The 15,401-nt window shown below is 39.1% G+C and overlaps 1 protein-coding gene across 1 annotated transcript in view; it reads left to right on the top strand.

Annotated features, from left to right (window-relative positions):
- CTNNBL1 (catenin beta like 1) overlaps positions 1-15,401 on the top strand; it is a 160,466-nt gene that overhangs the window by 66,838 nt on the left and 78,227 nt on the right. Inside the window, exons 7-10 of the mRNA XM_032350704.1 lie at positions 358-449; positions 8,068-8,140; positions 8,377-8,435; positions 9,918-10,066. Coding sequence (XP_032206595.1) covers positions 358-449; positions 8,068-8,140; positions 8,377-8,435; positions 9,918-10,066 — 373 coding nt within the window. The remainder of the gene's footprint in view (positions 1-357; positions 450-8,067; positions 8,141-8,376; positions 8,436-9,917; positions 10,067-15,401) is intronic.

Here is a 15,401-nt window from a genome sequence, read left to right as displayed (position 1 = left end):
TTCAGTTACGGGTCTCTGGGACCCCAGTGCAATGAGTTAAGAAGGCCTTCCTGGGCAGATACCCACATTTCCCTGTGTTCTGCTCTGGGGTTGTTCCCTATGAGCGCAGAACATCTATCACATTCCTTTTGTGAATTTCATCATTTTCATTATGAGTTTTACTTGCAGCATTACTTGAATTGAAAACAAACCATAGCATCTCCCTGGTTAATCTAATAATGACAACATAGCATCTGGCTGGGAGGAATACAGGAAGTGGGAAGAGGAATATGGTGTCTGTCATGGGCAGGGAAGCTGGCTTGTTGCAGATGGAAACAAAATTGCCCTCCCAAATGACTGGTGTCTGTCTCCCTTTAGCTATTGTGGAAAACATGGCAGAGTTCCGGCCTGAGATGTGTACCGAGGCTGCCCAGCAGGGTCTTCTGCAGTGGCTGTTGAAGAGGCTGAAGGTCAGTTTGGTGTTGTGGGACGGCAGCTCACACCACCCTTTGCTCTGGGTCTGGCTGAAGCTGGCTCACCGACACCGATGTTTGTCCCTTTTGCTGTGGGATCTAGTTTGGGAATCTTCACTAGAAGATCCCTTTTGTCTTTTTCTGCTTTTGCTTTGTTGTTTTAAAGAAGAGGCTTTAAAAGTAGGCTTTAATACCTCCAAAAATATTTAAAACATTTTGTAAATACAAATAAGTTCATGTGGTACAGAAGGCATAAAAGTAAAAGCTCTCCTTAGTAGAGTCCTTCTAGTTCCGCTTGCCAGAGGCAGCCACTGTTAACAATATTTTACCTATCCTTCCAGAAGTTTTCTTTTGGTACTATCAAACTTAAAATTTTGTTAATCTGCTAAATGAAAACGGGTTTTTTTTTTTAATTTTGGAATTTTAAAATCAGGGAAAGAATATTGGCTTCTACATGTTTGTTAGATATTTGTATTCAACTCTTTTAATTTACTATTATCCTTTGTGCATATTTATATTTCTGTTAGATTATTTATTCTCTTTTCTTCTTAGGATAGCCCTTTGGCTATCTTTTTAACAATTAGTGCTGTCCCATAGAGTAAATGAGGAACAAGTGGCAAGAGCTTCTCTTAAAAGAGTAGTTTTAACCAAAGGCATGATGGGAGGCAGTTTGAGATTGCTTATATGCTACTGAAATGGTTAGCAAGCAAGGATTCCCAGCTTTTCTGTGAGAAGGAGGCATTTGTTCATAGAGAGAATGATTCTCTAAGTGTTCATGGCCTTGCTATGCTTCAGAGCATCACAGAGATCCAGAAAGTCTGAGGTACGTCAGGATGTCAGGTCAGATTTACCCCCCCATTGTCTTGGCAGGACTCAGAAAGAATGTTCTGCCTAAGAGGGCATATGCCCAATGATTACCCTTCTTTCTGACCATCTGGGTCTTCCCCAGTCCTACTTTAAATAAGTTAAATACCATTTGTTTCCATGAAATCTGTAACAACACAGATTATATAGCATGACTTGAATGTATTCATATTCAGCTCGTCTAGATACTTCCATCAGTGGGAATGGGCACATTTGCCTGGCAGAGTATAAACTCAGTGCCTATTTCAGTAGATTGCAACTCCCTTTACACACACACACACACACACACACACACACACACACACCCCTACCTTTTAGGGGAAAAAATAAGGTTTGGTTAATTCATGCATTGTCATCTTTGCAACTTCCTTGACCTCTTCTCATGAGTCTCGATGTCTTTTGGTTTTTAGGACTAGAACTGTTTCCCCATGTAATTCTCAGTTTTTTCTTTCCTCAACATTCAACACATTTTTATTCTCCAAAGCCTTAAAACATTTGGGGAGTGAGGAGTGGAGGGGAGGAAAGTAGGACACAGAGTTGAGGGGATGGGATAGATTACAGGGACCTGAGCTATTCATGGGGTGGCCATAGGTGAGAGCTCCAGTGGTAAAATATACAAAACAATCCAATGACTTTTGTCTCTGAAGTCAAGACCAATTCCTTTTAGTTCCTTGAGACTTCAAGGATCCTTCATTAAACCAGGATGTCAGGCCTCCTCTGCCCTTTGAAAGGTGTTGACACTTGCCAGTCTTTTTTTGAATTGGTAACAGGAAGGAAAATTGAGACCTTTGGGGGTTTAGCTTGGATTACATTACCCTAATGAGAGTAAAGAGTCCCACTTCATAGTCTAGCAAGCTGGTGACTCTTGCCTTTTAGGCACAATGTTTATGTAATCCTCAGGGCATAAATAGCCATGTTGCTGTCTCTAAAACCGTTTTTTCAAGGTTTCAGGGTATCTAAACATTAAAATGCTATTCAGTTATTTTACTAGTAAGCAAGTGCCCTTAGAAAAATCCTGTGCTGCCCAGATCATTAAGAAGAATCCTGCTTAAGTATGAGGCCAACAAGAAGGCATGTTTTTAAAAAAACAATGCCTTGCTCTTTTTTCTCATCATCTGGGACAGTGCTTGCTATAACTTTCACTGTCATAAACATTGAATCTGAGTGCTGGGCATAGACCCTCATTTTTACCAGCAGAGCTCTAAAAAATTCAGATTTCCATGGGGCGCCTGGGTGGCTTAGTTAGTTAAACATCTGCCATCAGCTGAGGTCATGATCCTGGAGTCCCAGGATCCAGCCCCGCTCAGCAGGGAGTCTGCTTCTCCCACTGACCCTCCCCATCTTGTGCACACTCTCTCATACACTCTGTCTCTCTCAAATAAATACACTCTTAAAAAAAGCAAAACAAAACCAGTTTCCCAGACCCATTGTCTAGTCTCTGTCTTTGGCATATTTTAGAGAAGTTCCGCCTATGATGCTAATAGACAGCCCTCACTGATACCCTCTGTTCTCTGGAGATATGAACATTACTGTTAGCCATTTTTATTCTGCTCTATTCCTGCACTAGATTTAATACTCCATTTTCAGTGTGCCATTCCCTATTCCAGAACCTTCCTCTACAAGATGCTGATGACTTCTCCACCAGAGCCTACCTTCTCTGCCTACTTTTAGAGTCCCCTTATACCTGGCCTAGTCTGACTTTTTCATTTCTCCCTTTTTAAACATTATTATTACCTTTCAGGCCTTATTACCTTTCAGGCATCTTTTTTACCTACCATCTGCTCTGCAAAGGTCAGAATGATTTTGACCTCTGTATCTGTTTTGTTGTTCATGCTCCTCTTTCCCCCAGGAATGACTCCTGTCTTTCTTATGTACTTCTCAGGTATACACAGCCTTCATTAACCACTTTAAATCCCTAATCTTCCACGTAGCCACCATCATTTTTAGAACTGAAAGAAAATTTATAACTTCCATTGCAGATTAAAAAAAAATCAAGACAGATCGAGTCCCAAATCGGGCGTCTTGCTCGGCGGGGAGCCTGCTTCTCTCTCTGCCTCTGCCTGCCACTCTGTCTGCTTGTGCGCTCTATCTGTCTCTGATAAATAAATAAATAAAAATCTTAAAAAAATAAATAAAATAAAAGCAAGGACTGGGTCTCCATTATTTTTGCTTCTCTCGGTTGTTCTTAAGGTGTGGTTTCCCTGGCAACTTGTTAAAAATGCAAATTATTGAACCCACCCCTTCACCCACTGACTCCACCCCTCCTGGGTGAGACTAGTAATTAGTTTTAAGAAGCCCTCCAGGTGAGTTGGAGGTAGGTTAACATCTGAGAACACCATAGTTTATGTTGCCATTTAAGCCCTGTTCTTTAACTGATCATCCTGTATTTATTCAGTAGTCTTTGAGTAATTCTTTAGTGAGTGGCACCTTGATGAGTCCTCTTTTTGTGCTGGTAGCCTAGCAGTATATAGAGATACGGATTTCTTCATCCATTAAGTGAAATGTCACTAATTTGTGCTAATGAGGATGAAACCCACTGCAGACCGATTGCATTAAATGGGTTAGCAGGTGAGCAGATAACAGGATTGTGAGTGAGACTGTCACAGTTCATTTTTATGGAGAATACAAGCCTTTAGGACGTTGTGTACTATTGAAAATAATGCCCAAACCCAAAGTTTTATTTTTTCTTTTCTAAAGAAACAAAATTAGGATTCCCTTTGTTTCCCAGTGAGGTCAGTGTTTCAGAAACAGTTGCAACATTCAGCATATGAGCTAACGGATTGAGAACTGGCTACACAATTCTACATGTACAACTGGTTGATGAGAAGTTCTTAGCCTCCTATGACCAGGAGCTGGGATTTTACAGGGCACAATCTGCTTCAGCAGTTGTACAGAGCTGTGGATGTGTCTGAACCTGCCCCATGTGTTCCAGGTACCAGAGGTGAGCTGCAGAAATAACCTGCAGCTTCTGGCTGCGGGTGGTAGCATAATTGTTTTGTACTTTCCAAAAAAGCAGCAGTTCCCAGAAAGGTGAAGTTTAATTTTATTCAAGGCTGGTACATGCTGAGTACAAACCTATGCTTGACTCTGTAATTACTCTGACAGCTGAAAGATTTAGGATCACCAGGCTCCTGGATAGAAGAGAGCCCCCAAAAGCCTCAAGTCCCATTGGTTAACTTTGCAAACTCCGAGAGACCATACCTCCGAACTGAATTCTCCTTTCTCCTGATGTCCACTAACTATCCTTGTAATTTGTCACTTTGATATTTTGTAAGCTTGGAGGCCATCATCTCTGGCTGATACTTAAGTAGAAATAAAACTTCCTTTGTGACTTTTTGTCTTTGGTTAGACGTGAAGGATTAGACTCCTTCCTTCTCACCAGTCCCACCATTTCCTTTATTTCTTTACCACAAAAGTAAAATACTTGGTTGTCATTATCATCACCATTAAGTTTTTCCCATCTGATACAAGTGTCATGTGTTGGCTGTTGATTATATGGGAAGCGTTATTCTGGATACCCCACATATATTATTTCTGATCCTTATGCCCTTCCAAGTGGGTGCTCCTGTCCTCAGTTTACAGTTATTGGAACAATTCTACAGAAGGGAAGTGATTGTCCTAACCCCACAGGAATTACATGGCAGAGCCTGTGACAGTTGGGCATGGGTATCTCCAAAGCCTTCCCCTCTTGTCAAGGTACTTTCCAGCTGGTACCCATTTCAGGCTCTGAAGCATTTTAGGGCTCAGTATTGTGGAGTTATGGGGTCTAATCATTTGACTTTCTAATTAGATTCCTCCTTCATGCCAGTTTTTCAAAGAGCCTTTATTTTAACAGAAAAAGTGATGAAATCATTATTTTGATTTTTAAAAATTTACTTTGGGCACATTGGAAACTCCTTGAAGTGTCACAGCAAAAGCTGGAGATTTCCTGGGGGACTTCTTCTCAGTAGAGGGGAACTAGCTGTTGGGTACCTGTGATATATAAGCTGGTTAATTTAATCCAACTACCCCATGAGGAAATTATTACTTATTTTTACTTAACATAAGAGAAATTGGGCAAGAGAGGCAAAATAATTTGGCCAAGATCATGTAGCTGGAAACCATTAAGGCTGAGATTCTAGCCTGGATATTTCTGATTCCAGTCATTAGAAAAACTTCTAGTACTTAATTTATGTTAGGTACTTCCATACTATAACCTTATTTATTTCTCATAGTAACTCTCCTGATGTTATGTTATCTGTTTTATTATTTTATTTTTATTAGGCTGTTATTATTTGCTTTTTACAGATAAGGAAACTTAAGGAAACTTTAAGAAAACTTAAGATCGAGATACATTTCTTGGGTCATAGATGTCCACTCTCAGTTCCTGGTGCCCTGATGTCTTAGGAATTTCGTTTTTACGTGTTTACATGAAACTGTGCCTCTATGCCAGAGACCTAACAATCATGTTTATTAAGTAGTTAGAGCCAAATGATTTAATACATATTTATGTCCTAACAATTTAGTAGCCATTTGAAAAAGTAATACACATGAATTAAAAGAAAAAATATTTTTATTTTATACTTAAAGACCGCAGTTACTTATTAATAGATGTGTGTGCCTTTTGAGTGCTGCACAACTTCTAAAGCCTTAGAATACAGTTGAACACCACTACCCTCATTCCTGCTCCATACTGATTTTCACACAGTTCTTTTATTACAGCAACCACCAAAAACCAGCTTCACAAAGACAGGATGTCATCAAAAGAGTATACCTGGAGCTAGTAGTTAATGCAGTGTTCAACACATGTCATATGTCACTGTGCTTTCTTTGGAAATTTTAAAGTACCCTGCAGTGCCCCTGTGAGTTGAGTTTGACACCCTAGGTACCTTGGCACACAGTTTGGGAACTGCACATTTTGTCTCATGTAGGTAGTACATGCTCATGAGTCAAACCTAGGTGCATCAATCCTAGATTGATATTCTTCTCTTTTTTTTCTTTAACAGGACCATATTACTTTCTAAAATTAATTTTAATTCAGTGTAATATTTTTTAAATGCCATTAACAATGGACAAGGTTCACGTCTAATTCACATCTAATTCAAGGTTCACATTACTTTGTCTTGCATACAGCAGATGCCCGCAAATACTCGCTGAAAAACAAAAAGAAAATCTCCCCCTTATCTTGGAGATAAGATTTATAAAATCAAATAAAAGACAAGAGGCATCGAAAACACAGAAAGGCTGTGAGATCTTTTGGCTTCTTTTAGTTAAGTGCATCTTGTTTCAAACAAGAACCCTCGTCCTTGAAAAACTGCATATAAGTGAAGTGGTGTGGCTTAAGTCATTTAAAATACCAATACTTATAATTTAAATAATTTTGGATAAGTAATTTTATTAACAAATTCTTGATTCTGATAGAGATGCTTACCCCTTGGCTTATCACCATGTTTTCATTTTCATAAAACTGTTTTCCTTAAAGTGAAACACGCTACAGATTGCATTTAAACCCTGGCTGTTATACTGAATTTCTTGAAACAAGGCCTCAAGCTTGCCCAGGGAGCATAACCTGCAGTCAGTACACGTAAGACTTTGCATTAACAGATCTTTTAACCTAAGATGGTCAGCTTCCTGAAACCCTGTGGGGTGCACTTAGGCTTGACGAGAAAGACGTGCATAGGAAACTGAAAAGTTGCTGGGTGTTGCTTCATTAGGGGCCACTCTTCCTTCTTAAGTACAAAATCAATGTCCAGACAGAACTGGGAATAGCTCTGAGGTGATGGAGGTGTTAGCTCTAAGATGAACACTTCCCTGTCCTTTCCAGGTACAGAAATGATTTGTCATTTCAAAAACCTGGGTGGGTAGCAAGGCTGCTGCTGATTAACAATTGTTGTGTATGTGCCTGCATTTTAAGGATCAAGGGACAGTAAATAAAAACACGTCAATGAGGTTTGCTCTTCTCTGTGCACCTTTATCCAAAGGAGCCTTATTAGTGGTGAGATATTCGCATCTCGCTACGGAAGCAACAATATGGACAGCCATAAAAGATAGTCTCTGCAGTAGATATGTCCCCTCTGAAACACCAAGTAGCAGAGCGTGCAGCAGGGAAAGAATTGTGGGTAGTAATTTGGGTGTTAAAATATTAACACATTTCTGCATTTTTAATGTGGTTTCCTTTTTAAATAGTAGGCAGATTATGGCACACGAGCAGATAGGTTTATGATTTCAAATTAAATTTTAAGCATTAAAAAAAATCCAAAAGGAACTACTTTGTTATAAATACATTCAGCTATTCTAAACAAGAACTTGCTTTCTTTTCACCTTCTCTGATCATCTGTCAGCCTAATTTTTTGATTGTAATATGTGAGGAAAGCTTCAAAATGGATTTTAGTTTAAAATTTCAAAACTTTCAGTCATTCCTCTAGTTCACATTTCAGTATATACTGTGTGCTAGACAGCAGTCCCTGGACTCAAAATGGGGAATCCGGGAAGGCTTCACTGAGGAGGTGACTTTCATACCTGGGCATGAGCAATGTGAGAGCCGTTGTGTCCCATCTGCCATTTATGGTTTTACTATGTAGTATTTGAGTCTGATCTCTTGAGAGCAGAAGCAGGCTTTTTTCTTTTTTTTTTTTTTTTAACCTTTAACCTGCCTTTTTACTTTCTAACTTCTACTTTCTAACTCAGATCCTAGTTTTTGTGAAAAATTCATCTTGGGGAAGGAAGCAAGGCCCCTTAATGTTTTTTTCTCATCTCTCCTATTTCCCCACAGGCAAAGATGCCTTTCGATGCCAACAAACTGTATTGTAGCGAAGTGCTGGCCATATTGCTCCAGGACAATGATGGTGAGACTCCCTCTCGGTATTGATATTCTGTTAGGATAGGAGCCAGCCTTGTTTCAGATCATGACAGCGAGCTCTCTTGCCTTTGGCATCCCCTTGCTCTCCCTCTCGCTCTCTGTGCAGCTTTTGTACTCTGTCAAGCTGTATTGATTTTGTTTGCTGATGTATCAGTGTTAGACGGCTGTAAAATCTGACAGTTAGCTTCATTTTTTTCTTCCTCTATTTTTTTCCTCTTTTAGAAAACAGGGAATTGCTTGGGGAGCTGGATGGAATCGATGTGCTTCTTCAGCAGTTATCCGTGAGTAATTCTTATGCTTCCTGTCTGCCATGAAGATACATGGCCTGCTTTAAAGGGGAGGTGGAGCTGGAAATTGTGGGAAGAAACAGGCCATGTGATGCAAGCCATATGGAGTATGTTGGCAGGTTTGAGGTTACAGTGGAGCCACGTAGTTTGCCTCCCTTTCTTAGTCATTTGCTCTTTATGCCCAGATACCACTGTGTATCTGCTGTGGATTTTCTCCGTCTTCTGATACTGGTCAATTCAGAAGAGGTGTGCTTCCTGCTTAAGTGTATATTCTTGGGCCGAGAATACCAAATTATTTCCAGTTGACCCACTCCCGAGATTTTTCACTTCCTTTCCTTTTAATCTCCCAGTAAAATGGATTCTCTTCATTTAGAATCCTCATAAGCTCAAGGAGTCCAAGTTCCAGTGCAGTGGGATGGAGGTCACAGAGGAGGATAGGGAAAGATGTGGTTCTAGAGGCTGGAATAAGAAATTAGAAAATGCCATTTTCTCATTGTAAGACATGTAAATCTACTTGAAATGTTCTGCTGGCATTCTGAAAATACTGTTAAGATTTCTTCTAACAAATCTCATCTGTGCTATTCCAAAACCCAGACTGAAAATAGACCATTTGGATAAACTCTTGAGTGTTGGGAGTGTCTGAGATGTCAGTTTGCATACAGCTGCCATCTTGGTGCCAGCAGCAGAGTGGCTTGGCCTCCACCCCAAAAAATAGAGCTTTGAAATATGAATCTGTTTCCAGTTTTCTGGGAAGGTGCTTAGTCCTGTTCTGCAAGATTATTGATCATTTCGTAGTAGAGTCTATGGGTATGTATATACTGTTAAAAGGCTTTCCTCTTAACATGCCATATATGTCTGGCAAAGACAAAACGTCTGCTTTCAGCTCTTTCCCTGACTTCGAGCCACAGCTGCTGTGTGAGGCAGTTCAGTAGCCCCAATGGTTAGAAAATTCTTCCTCGGGTTGTGGCCCTTCCGGATTGTGGTTTCTTTTAGAAGGAATAGAATAAGTTGTGGTTCAGCTGGGCAAATAGAGGGCTTTTGAGGTAGCTGGCAAAGTTGTTTTTTGTCCTGGAGGTGGTGGTTTCAGCTGTATATGCCTTTTATAGAATAGTCTGTATCTGTGTTCTATTTCACAGAAAAAAGGGCTTTGTTGGTTCGTTGTTGCTGTTGGGGTTTTTTTTTAATCTTTTTTTTTTTTTTTTTTTAATCTGCCTCCTTGAAGCCATCAGTCACTCATGGGCCCAGTAGTCAGTTGAGTGTTTTGTTTTTTTGTATGAACTGATAGCTATCTAATACCTGTGACTCAGAAAGTCCAGGTTCTCTAACATGGAAGCTGCTGAGAATCTTGTTGGATGAGCTTCTGCTTCCTCAATTGTTGGGGTTATCAGGACAAGCAGACTTTGGAAACTGTTGAGTGCTAGCTGATGAAAGACATTCTCTTATGGCTCTGTGCTTTCTGGTGTCTTCACTTGACAGGTGTTTAAAAGACACAATCCAAGCACTGCTGAGGAGCAGGAGATGATGGAGAACCTGTTTGATTCACTCTGTTCCTGCCTAATGCTCAGTTCCAATCGTGAACGCTTCCTGAAGGGTGAGGGTCTGCAGCTGATGAATCTCATGCTCAGGTAGGTTTATCTCTTAGTCCTCTGTTTTTTCTGTCCAGCTCCTCACTGTTAGCCCAAATTCCAGAACACATGTCTGTGGTCTTTGAGTCCATTGAGTTTCTTAGATATGAAAAACAGGCCTTCAGGGGTGGGTGTGTGCATGGGCATGTGCCTCTGTGTGTGTGTTGGGGGGGGGTTCAGGTTAGGGTATGTAAGTAGAAGGTACATTTTGGTCTGTTTGTGCCCTGTTGTGTCAGTTGGTGATACGACCGTTCCATTGAAGGGAAATGTCTTTTTGCTCCTTCTCTTACTGTGTTGGTTTTGGGAAATCTAGTCATGACCTTCTAAACATAACCTATGTTAATTTTTAAACTTTGTATCGCACATAGACCTATCAATGCCATATGTTTGTCTGTATTTTTCTTATTGACAAAATATCATTTTTTATTTATACATATTTTTCATTATATATTATTTTCTGTAAATTGCACATGAGCTATGTGGCTAGTATAGGAGATATGAAAATGTGAAAGTTCTAGAACTTTTCTTTATAGTACTTTCTTTATAGATCTTATTATTGATGTTCTAATTCCTTAAGGTATTTAAAATGGATATCATATTTAGTATATTTCATAGAATCCTACTGTTGGAAGTAAATGGGAGGTAGCTTATGTCAATAACTCTTGAGAAATCTGGCATGGAAGAGGGGTAGAGAAATGGGGGCAGGAGGTATGGTGACCAGAGTGTGGTGTGGGGTCAAGGGACCATTTTTTAAACTGAGAGCCACTAGAGCATGTTTGTATGGGTGGAAGACACTAGTATTATTATTCTTAATGAAATTGAGCTGGAGTCTGCACTCTTAAAACTTCTGTTCGTGGACATGTAAAACGCTGTTAAACTAGTTCTTTGAAAAAAATTTTTATAAATTCAATAAATATAGCTATTAACTATAATTTAGAATATAGACATGCAAAACTGCTGTTAAAATGCTGATAAGTGCTGTGCTTACAAAGAAAGGAAGAAGACAGGATTCTTGCCTCTAAGAAGCTAAAAAAACAGCTATCACATAAACACAGCCCAACTTTGGGTGTAGACTTCTTTCACTCTTTTTTTTTCTTTCCTGTAATAATTTCCTTGTTTTTACCAGCTTTTTAGTCCTTTCACACATGTAATTTTCGATACTGTTTCTTTTTGAACTTAACATGGCATTTCCCATGAGGTGACATAATCTTCGTGAGAGTTTTCAATAAATGCATAATGGGCTCCAAGGAAATATAGCTTACTTAGTATTCTGTTGGTGATATTGAGACTGTTTCCATTGTTTTGATATTGTAGCAAATTCTACAATGATCATGTTTTTGTTTAAAACTATTTTCATATTTAAGCTTATCAAGGCATATGTTTCTAAAATATCTTCTCTTTAGGCCTGTGGAGGGCTGGGGGCACAGTAGACCTCTTCATTTGTCAGCGCACACCAGACCTGGGATTGATTGAAAATTCCCTTTGTGGAATTGCTCTAAAAAATCTTTTAAAGTGCAGAGTGGGGCATTGGAATTATTCGGAGGCCTTTAGTGTTCAGCTGATTTTTTGCTAGCTTTATTCTCTTGAGTCTTTTGTTTATTTATCTCCTTTACCCTTTTAATTGCCTGTCCTTTTGTTGAAATGACCCCACCGTCTCTCCAATAAATAGCATATAAAGAAGATACATTTGGCTTCCTGGGCCTTTTAACCTTAAAACTGTACTCTACGGGGACTTTTCCCTAAGATTCTTAAAGGTCTGAACTGCCAGTGTCTGTGGATGGTTGAGCACAAATATGAAGTGATGTATTCCTGTAGCATATGGCTTGGTAATGTGCAGCAGTGGGGAGCTGAATAAATAACCAGAAATATGGATTATTCAAACAGGAATGCTGAGATTCTAGGAGCCTAATTAAAAAGGTGCTCCAAAAGCCTTAGAAACTGTACCTCTCTAGATCTCCTAACTTTTCATTTTTGAACGCTGAAGTTACTGTTAGATTAATTCTTTTGCATTAACTAGCTATTATAGCAGATTCAGCATTCCCTTTTTTCTCTTTCCCATGCTTCTTTGTTCTGTGTTTTTTTTCTTCTTCAGACTCCCAAGTGGAAAGTTTAATTGGGAGGGAATTTTTTCTCTCCTACGAGATTCATCCTGATCTAGCAAGAGCTGCCAAGTTGCTCTCTATCTAGAGAGAAGCCCATTTAGGACTTGGAGGCTATAGTACTAGAAGTTCAAGAAAGTTCCTGTGGTTGCACTGTCCCTAAGTATTAGTCTTTACTATGATTCGGGCATTGAGCAGTCATGAAATGCCCTCCTGGAAAGGTGGCAGTGTGGTACAACATGGAAGAGTGGGCTTTGGGAGTTGAGGTCGGTGTAGTTTTGGAACATAGCTCTTTCACTTATTAGTGGATATTTGGTGAGTTACTCTAACCTTTCTGACCTCTAGCCCTTAGTTTTTCATCTGAAAAATGGGAGTAACAATGCCAAATTTGCAGGGATTTTATGGACATTAAATTACATGTAATGTGCCTGGGACAATTCTGCAGCTATTAAAACACCGATAAAGTACCATATTAACTCACTGTGTTAAGAGCTAGGCTTAATACAGAGAGGAACAAGACAGGATTCTTGCCTTCAAGAAACTCAGTCACTAGTGAAGGAGGCTGATGTTAAGTAATGGCAGTATAATTTAATGTGTTAAATGAACCGTTCCTCTTAAGGGTTTGCATGTCTGTGAATTTTTTTTTTATATTTCTGATTATTGATAAGCAAAGGTCATTAGCAAGATAGTCATTTACCCATACACATTATCACACATATACATATACTACCCAATTTAATATTTATCAACTTTATTGAAGCATAATTTATTTATAATAAAACATGCCCATTTAAGTGTACAGTTTTAATTTTGACAGAAGCATCCATCTTTGTTTTCAACACAATGAAGATATGAAATGGCAATGTCCAATAGAAATGTAATGCAAGCAAGGTATATAGTTTTATATTTTACAGTAGCATGCTAAAAAGGTGAAAAGAAACACAGTTAATTTTAATAATACATTTTATTTAACCCAGTTTAATAACCATGTAAAAACAACTAATCAAAAATCAAAAAAATACTGCTGAGCCGTTTTACTTTTTTTCCTACTAAGTCTTTGAAATCTAGTGCATGTTTACATCTCAATTCAGTGCTAAATTTTCATAAAGTACTTGCTTTGTATCTAGATTTCATAAGATTTCTAGTTGAAAAGCAGATTCCCATACCTAAGTTTCTCCAAACCTACTTAAATATTAACTAATAACTGAATCAAGTATCAGTGTTTAAATTTAAATTTATTTAGTCCGTGTTTTGTTTAGCTCGTGTCACTCAACACATTCTTTCTGAGATTCATTCATTTTGCATATATCAGTAATTTGGTTCTTATTCACTTTTAGCAGTATTCATTATATTTTTGCATTCCAGAGTATATCCATTTTTTAATTTAGTCACCTATTGATGAACATTTGGGTTGTTTACAGTGTCTTGCTATTATTAATAAAGCTGCTTTAAAGTCTTTAGATGAACATATATTTTCATTTCATATTGGAAATGTAAGTTCACTATTAGAAACTACCAAGCTGTTTTCCAAAGTGGTTGTATCATTTTCTCTTCCCCACCTCCCCCCACACGCCAGCAAAGCATGAGAATTCCAGCATATCCTCCTTAACACTTGATAATTAGGCTAAATTTCTTTAAGAATCTTCTCCTCCCATGTCACTTCTTCAGCCCTGTCCTTACAAGAATCTTCTCCCCCTATGTCACTTCCTCAGCCCTGTCCTTACACCCACCCACCCACTCACAAATGTTGAGAATTAGGTTCTAGCATCCTGTCCTTTGCACTGTGGGAGCATTTACCATTCTGTGTGGAAGGCATCTGTTTGTCTCTGACTGTACTGGAAGACTCCTGAGAACAGAAACCAAGTCTTCCTCTTTTATCCCTAGCACCTAGTAATAGATAAATATTAGGTTGTAAATATTTTCTAAGTGAATGAGAGAAGGATCTGAGAAACATTTTTGATGTTTTAAATCATTGCGTTACAGAATTTCTAGCAAATCCTATTCAAAGACCCAAAGAATGAGGAGTGATTTACTAAAAGCTGTATAGTTGAGACTTCATTCTTCTGCCTAGATATATTTAGTCCTAGTTTTCCCTGTCAGATTTTTTAAAAAAGATTGATTGATTGATTGATTGATTTGAGAGAGAGAGCAGGGGGAGGGGCAAGTGGGAGAGAGAGAAAATCCTCAAGCAGATTCCATGCTGAGCGCAGAGCCAGGTGCAGGGCTCCATCCCATGACCCTGAGATCATGACCTGAGCCAAAATCAGGAGTCAGCTGCTCAACCGACTGAGCCACACAGGTGCTCTTCCCTGTCAGATCAGGTTTTGAACCTGATCTTCAAGACTCTGGGGAAGCCAGGCACTAGCTGCAGTACTGGACTTGCTGCCCTGTTCGGCCCGTGCTCATGCTGTGCTGCAGAGAAGAAGCCAACACAAGTGTCCACACTTCACTTTATCCTCCTTTGGGACACTTGAACCTCTCAACACTCTTCCTCCATCATCCTCCAAGGTATTTCAGAGTTATGGTTAGGCATTCATTTTTTGTAACCTTTCTACTCAAGGTCCAGAGAATTCCTTCATGCAAATTCATAGTTTCTCAGCATTTGTTTATAGGGGCTGTAAGGAGGTCTACTATGCCTTTGCCTTTACCGGACAGGCCTTCTCCTCTGCTTTACCCTCCCACCCAGGTGTTAGTTTAGTTGTCCGGTGACTTTTTTTCACTCCTATGTTAAGAATGTTTAGATTTTACAGTACTCGACAGAATCAATAAGAAAAAAAAAAAGCTTTTCATTTTTTGTTTTTCCTCTGTCAAAGGACAGACGAAGCATTTTGGAAAGGAAGAAAAGATTGTTGAGATGATATTTTTAAAAATGGAACTCATGCTTTGGAAAAACCCGCAGATAGCCATTCTAGCATCTAGGGACCCCCCCCCCCAAGGAATTTCTTATTTAGTCATAGTGTTTTGATAAGGAAGGAGAAAAGATGGAGTGAGGGTAGAAGGCACAGAACCTCTTGGACAGAATATTCTGTGTGTGTGTACACACACACACACAGTGCTTTGAGTGTCAAGAGTTATGGCATAGGGAAGAGATGTGCATGGTCTTTGGCTAGTAGCAGAAGAGTTAAGATACGACTATGAACCAAGTGATATTTTTGTAGTCAGGGATAGTGGAGAGAAAAAGACAATTTAGGGAAGTCACAATTTATTGTGAATTTAACAGAATGATCAGATTCAGA

Source organism: Mustela erminea, chromosome 7 (assembly GCF_009829155.1).
Source record: "Mustela erminea isolate mMusErm1 chromosome 7, mMusErm1.Pri, whole genome shotgun sequence".
NCBI lineage: Eukaryota > Metazoa > Chordata > Mammalia > Carnivora > Mustelidae > Mustela > Mustela erminea.
This window is presented reverse-complemented; position numbering and strand designations above follow the sequence as displayed.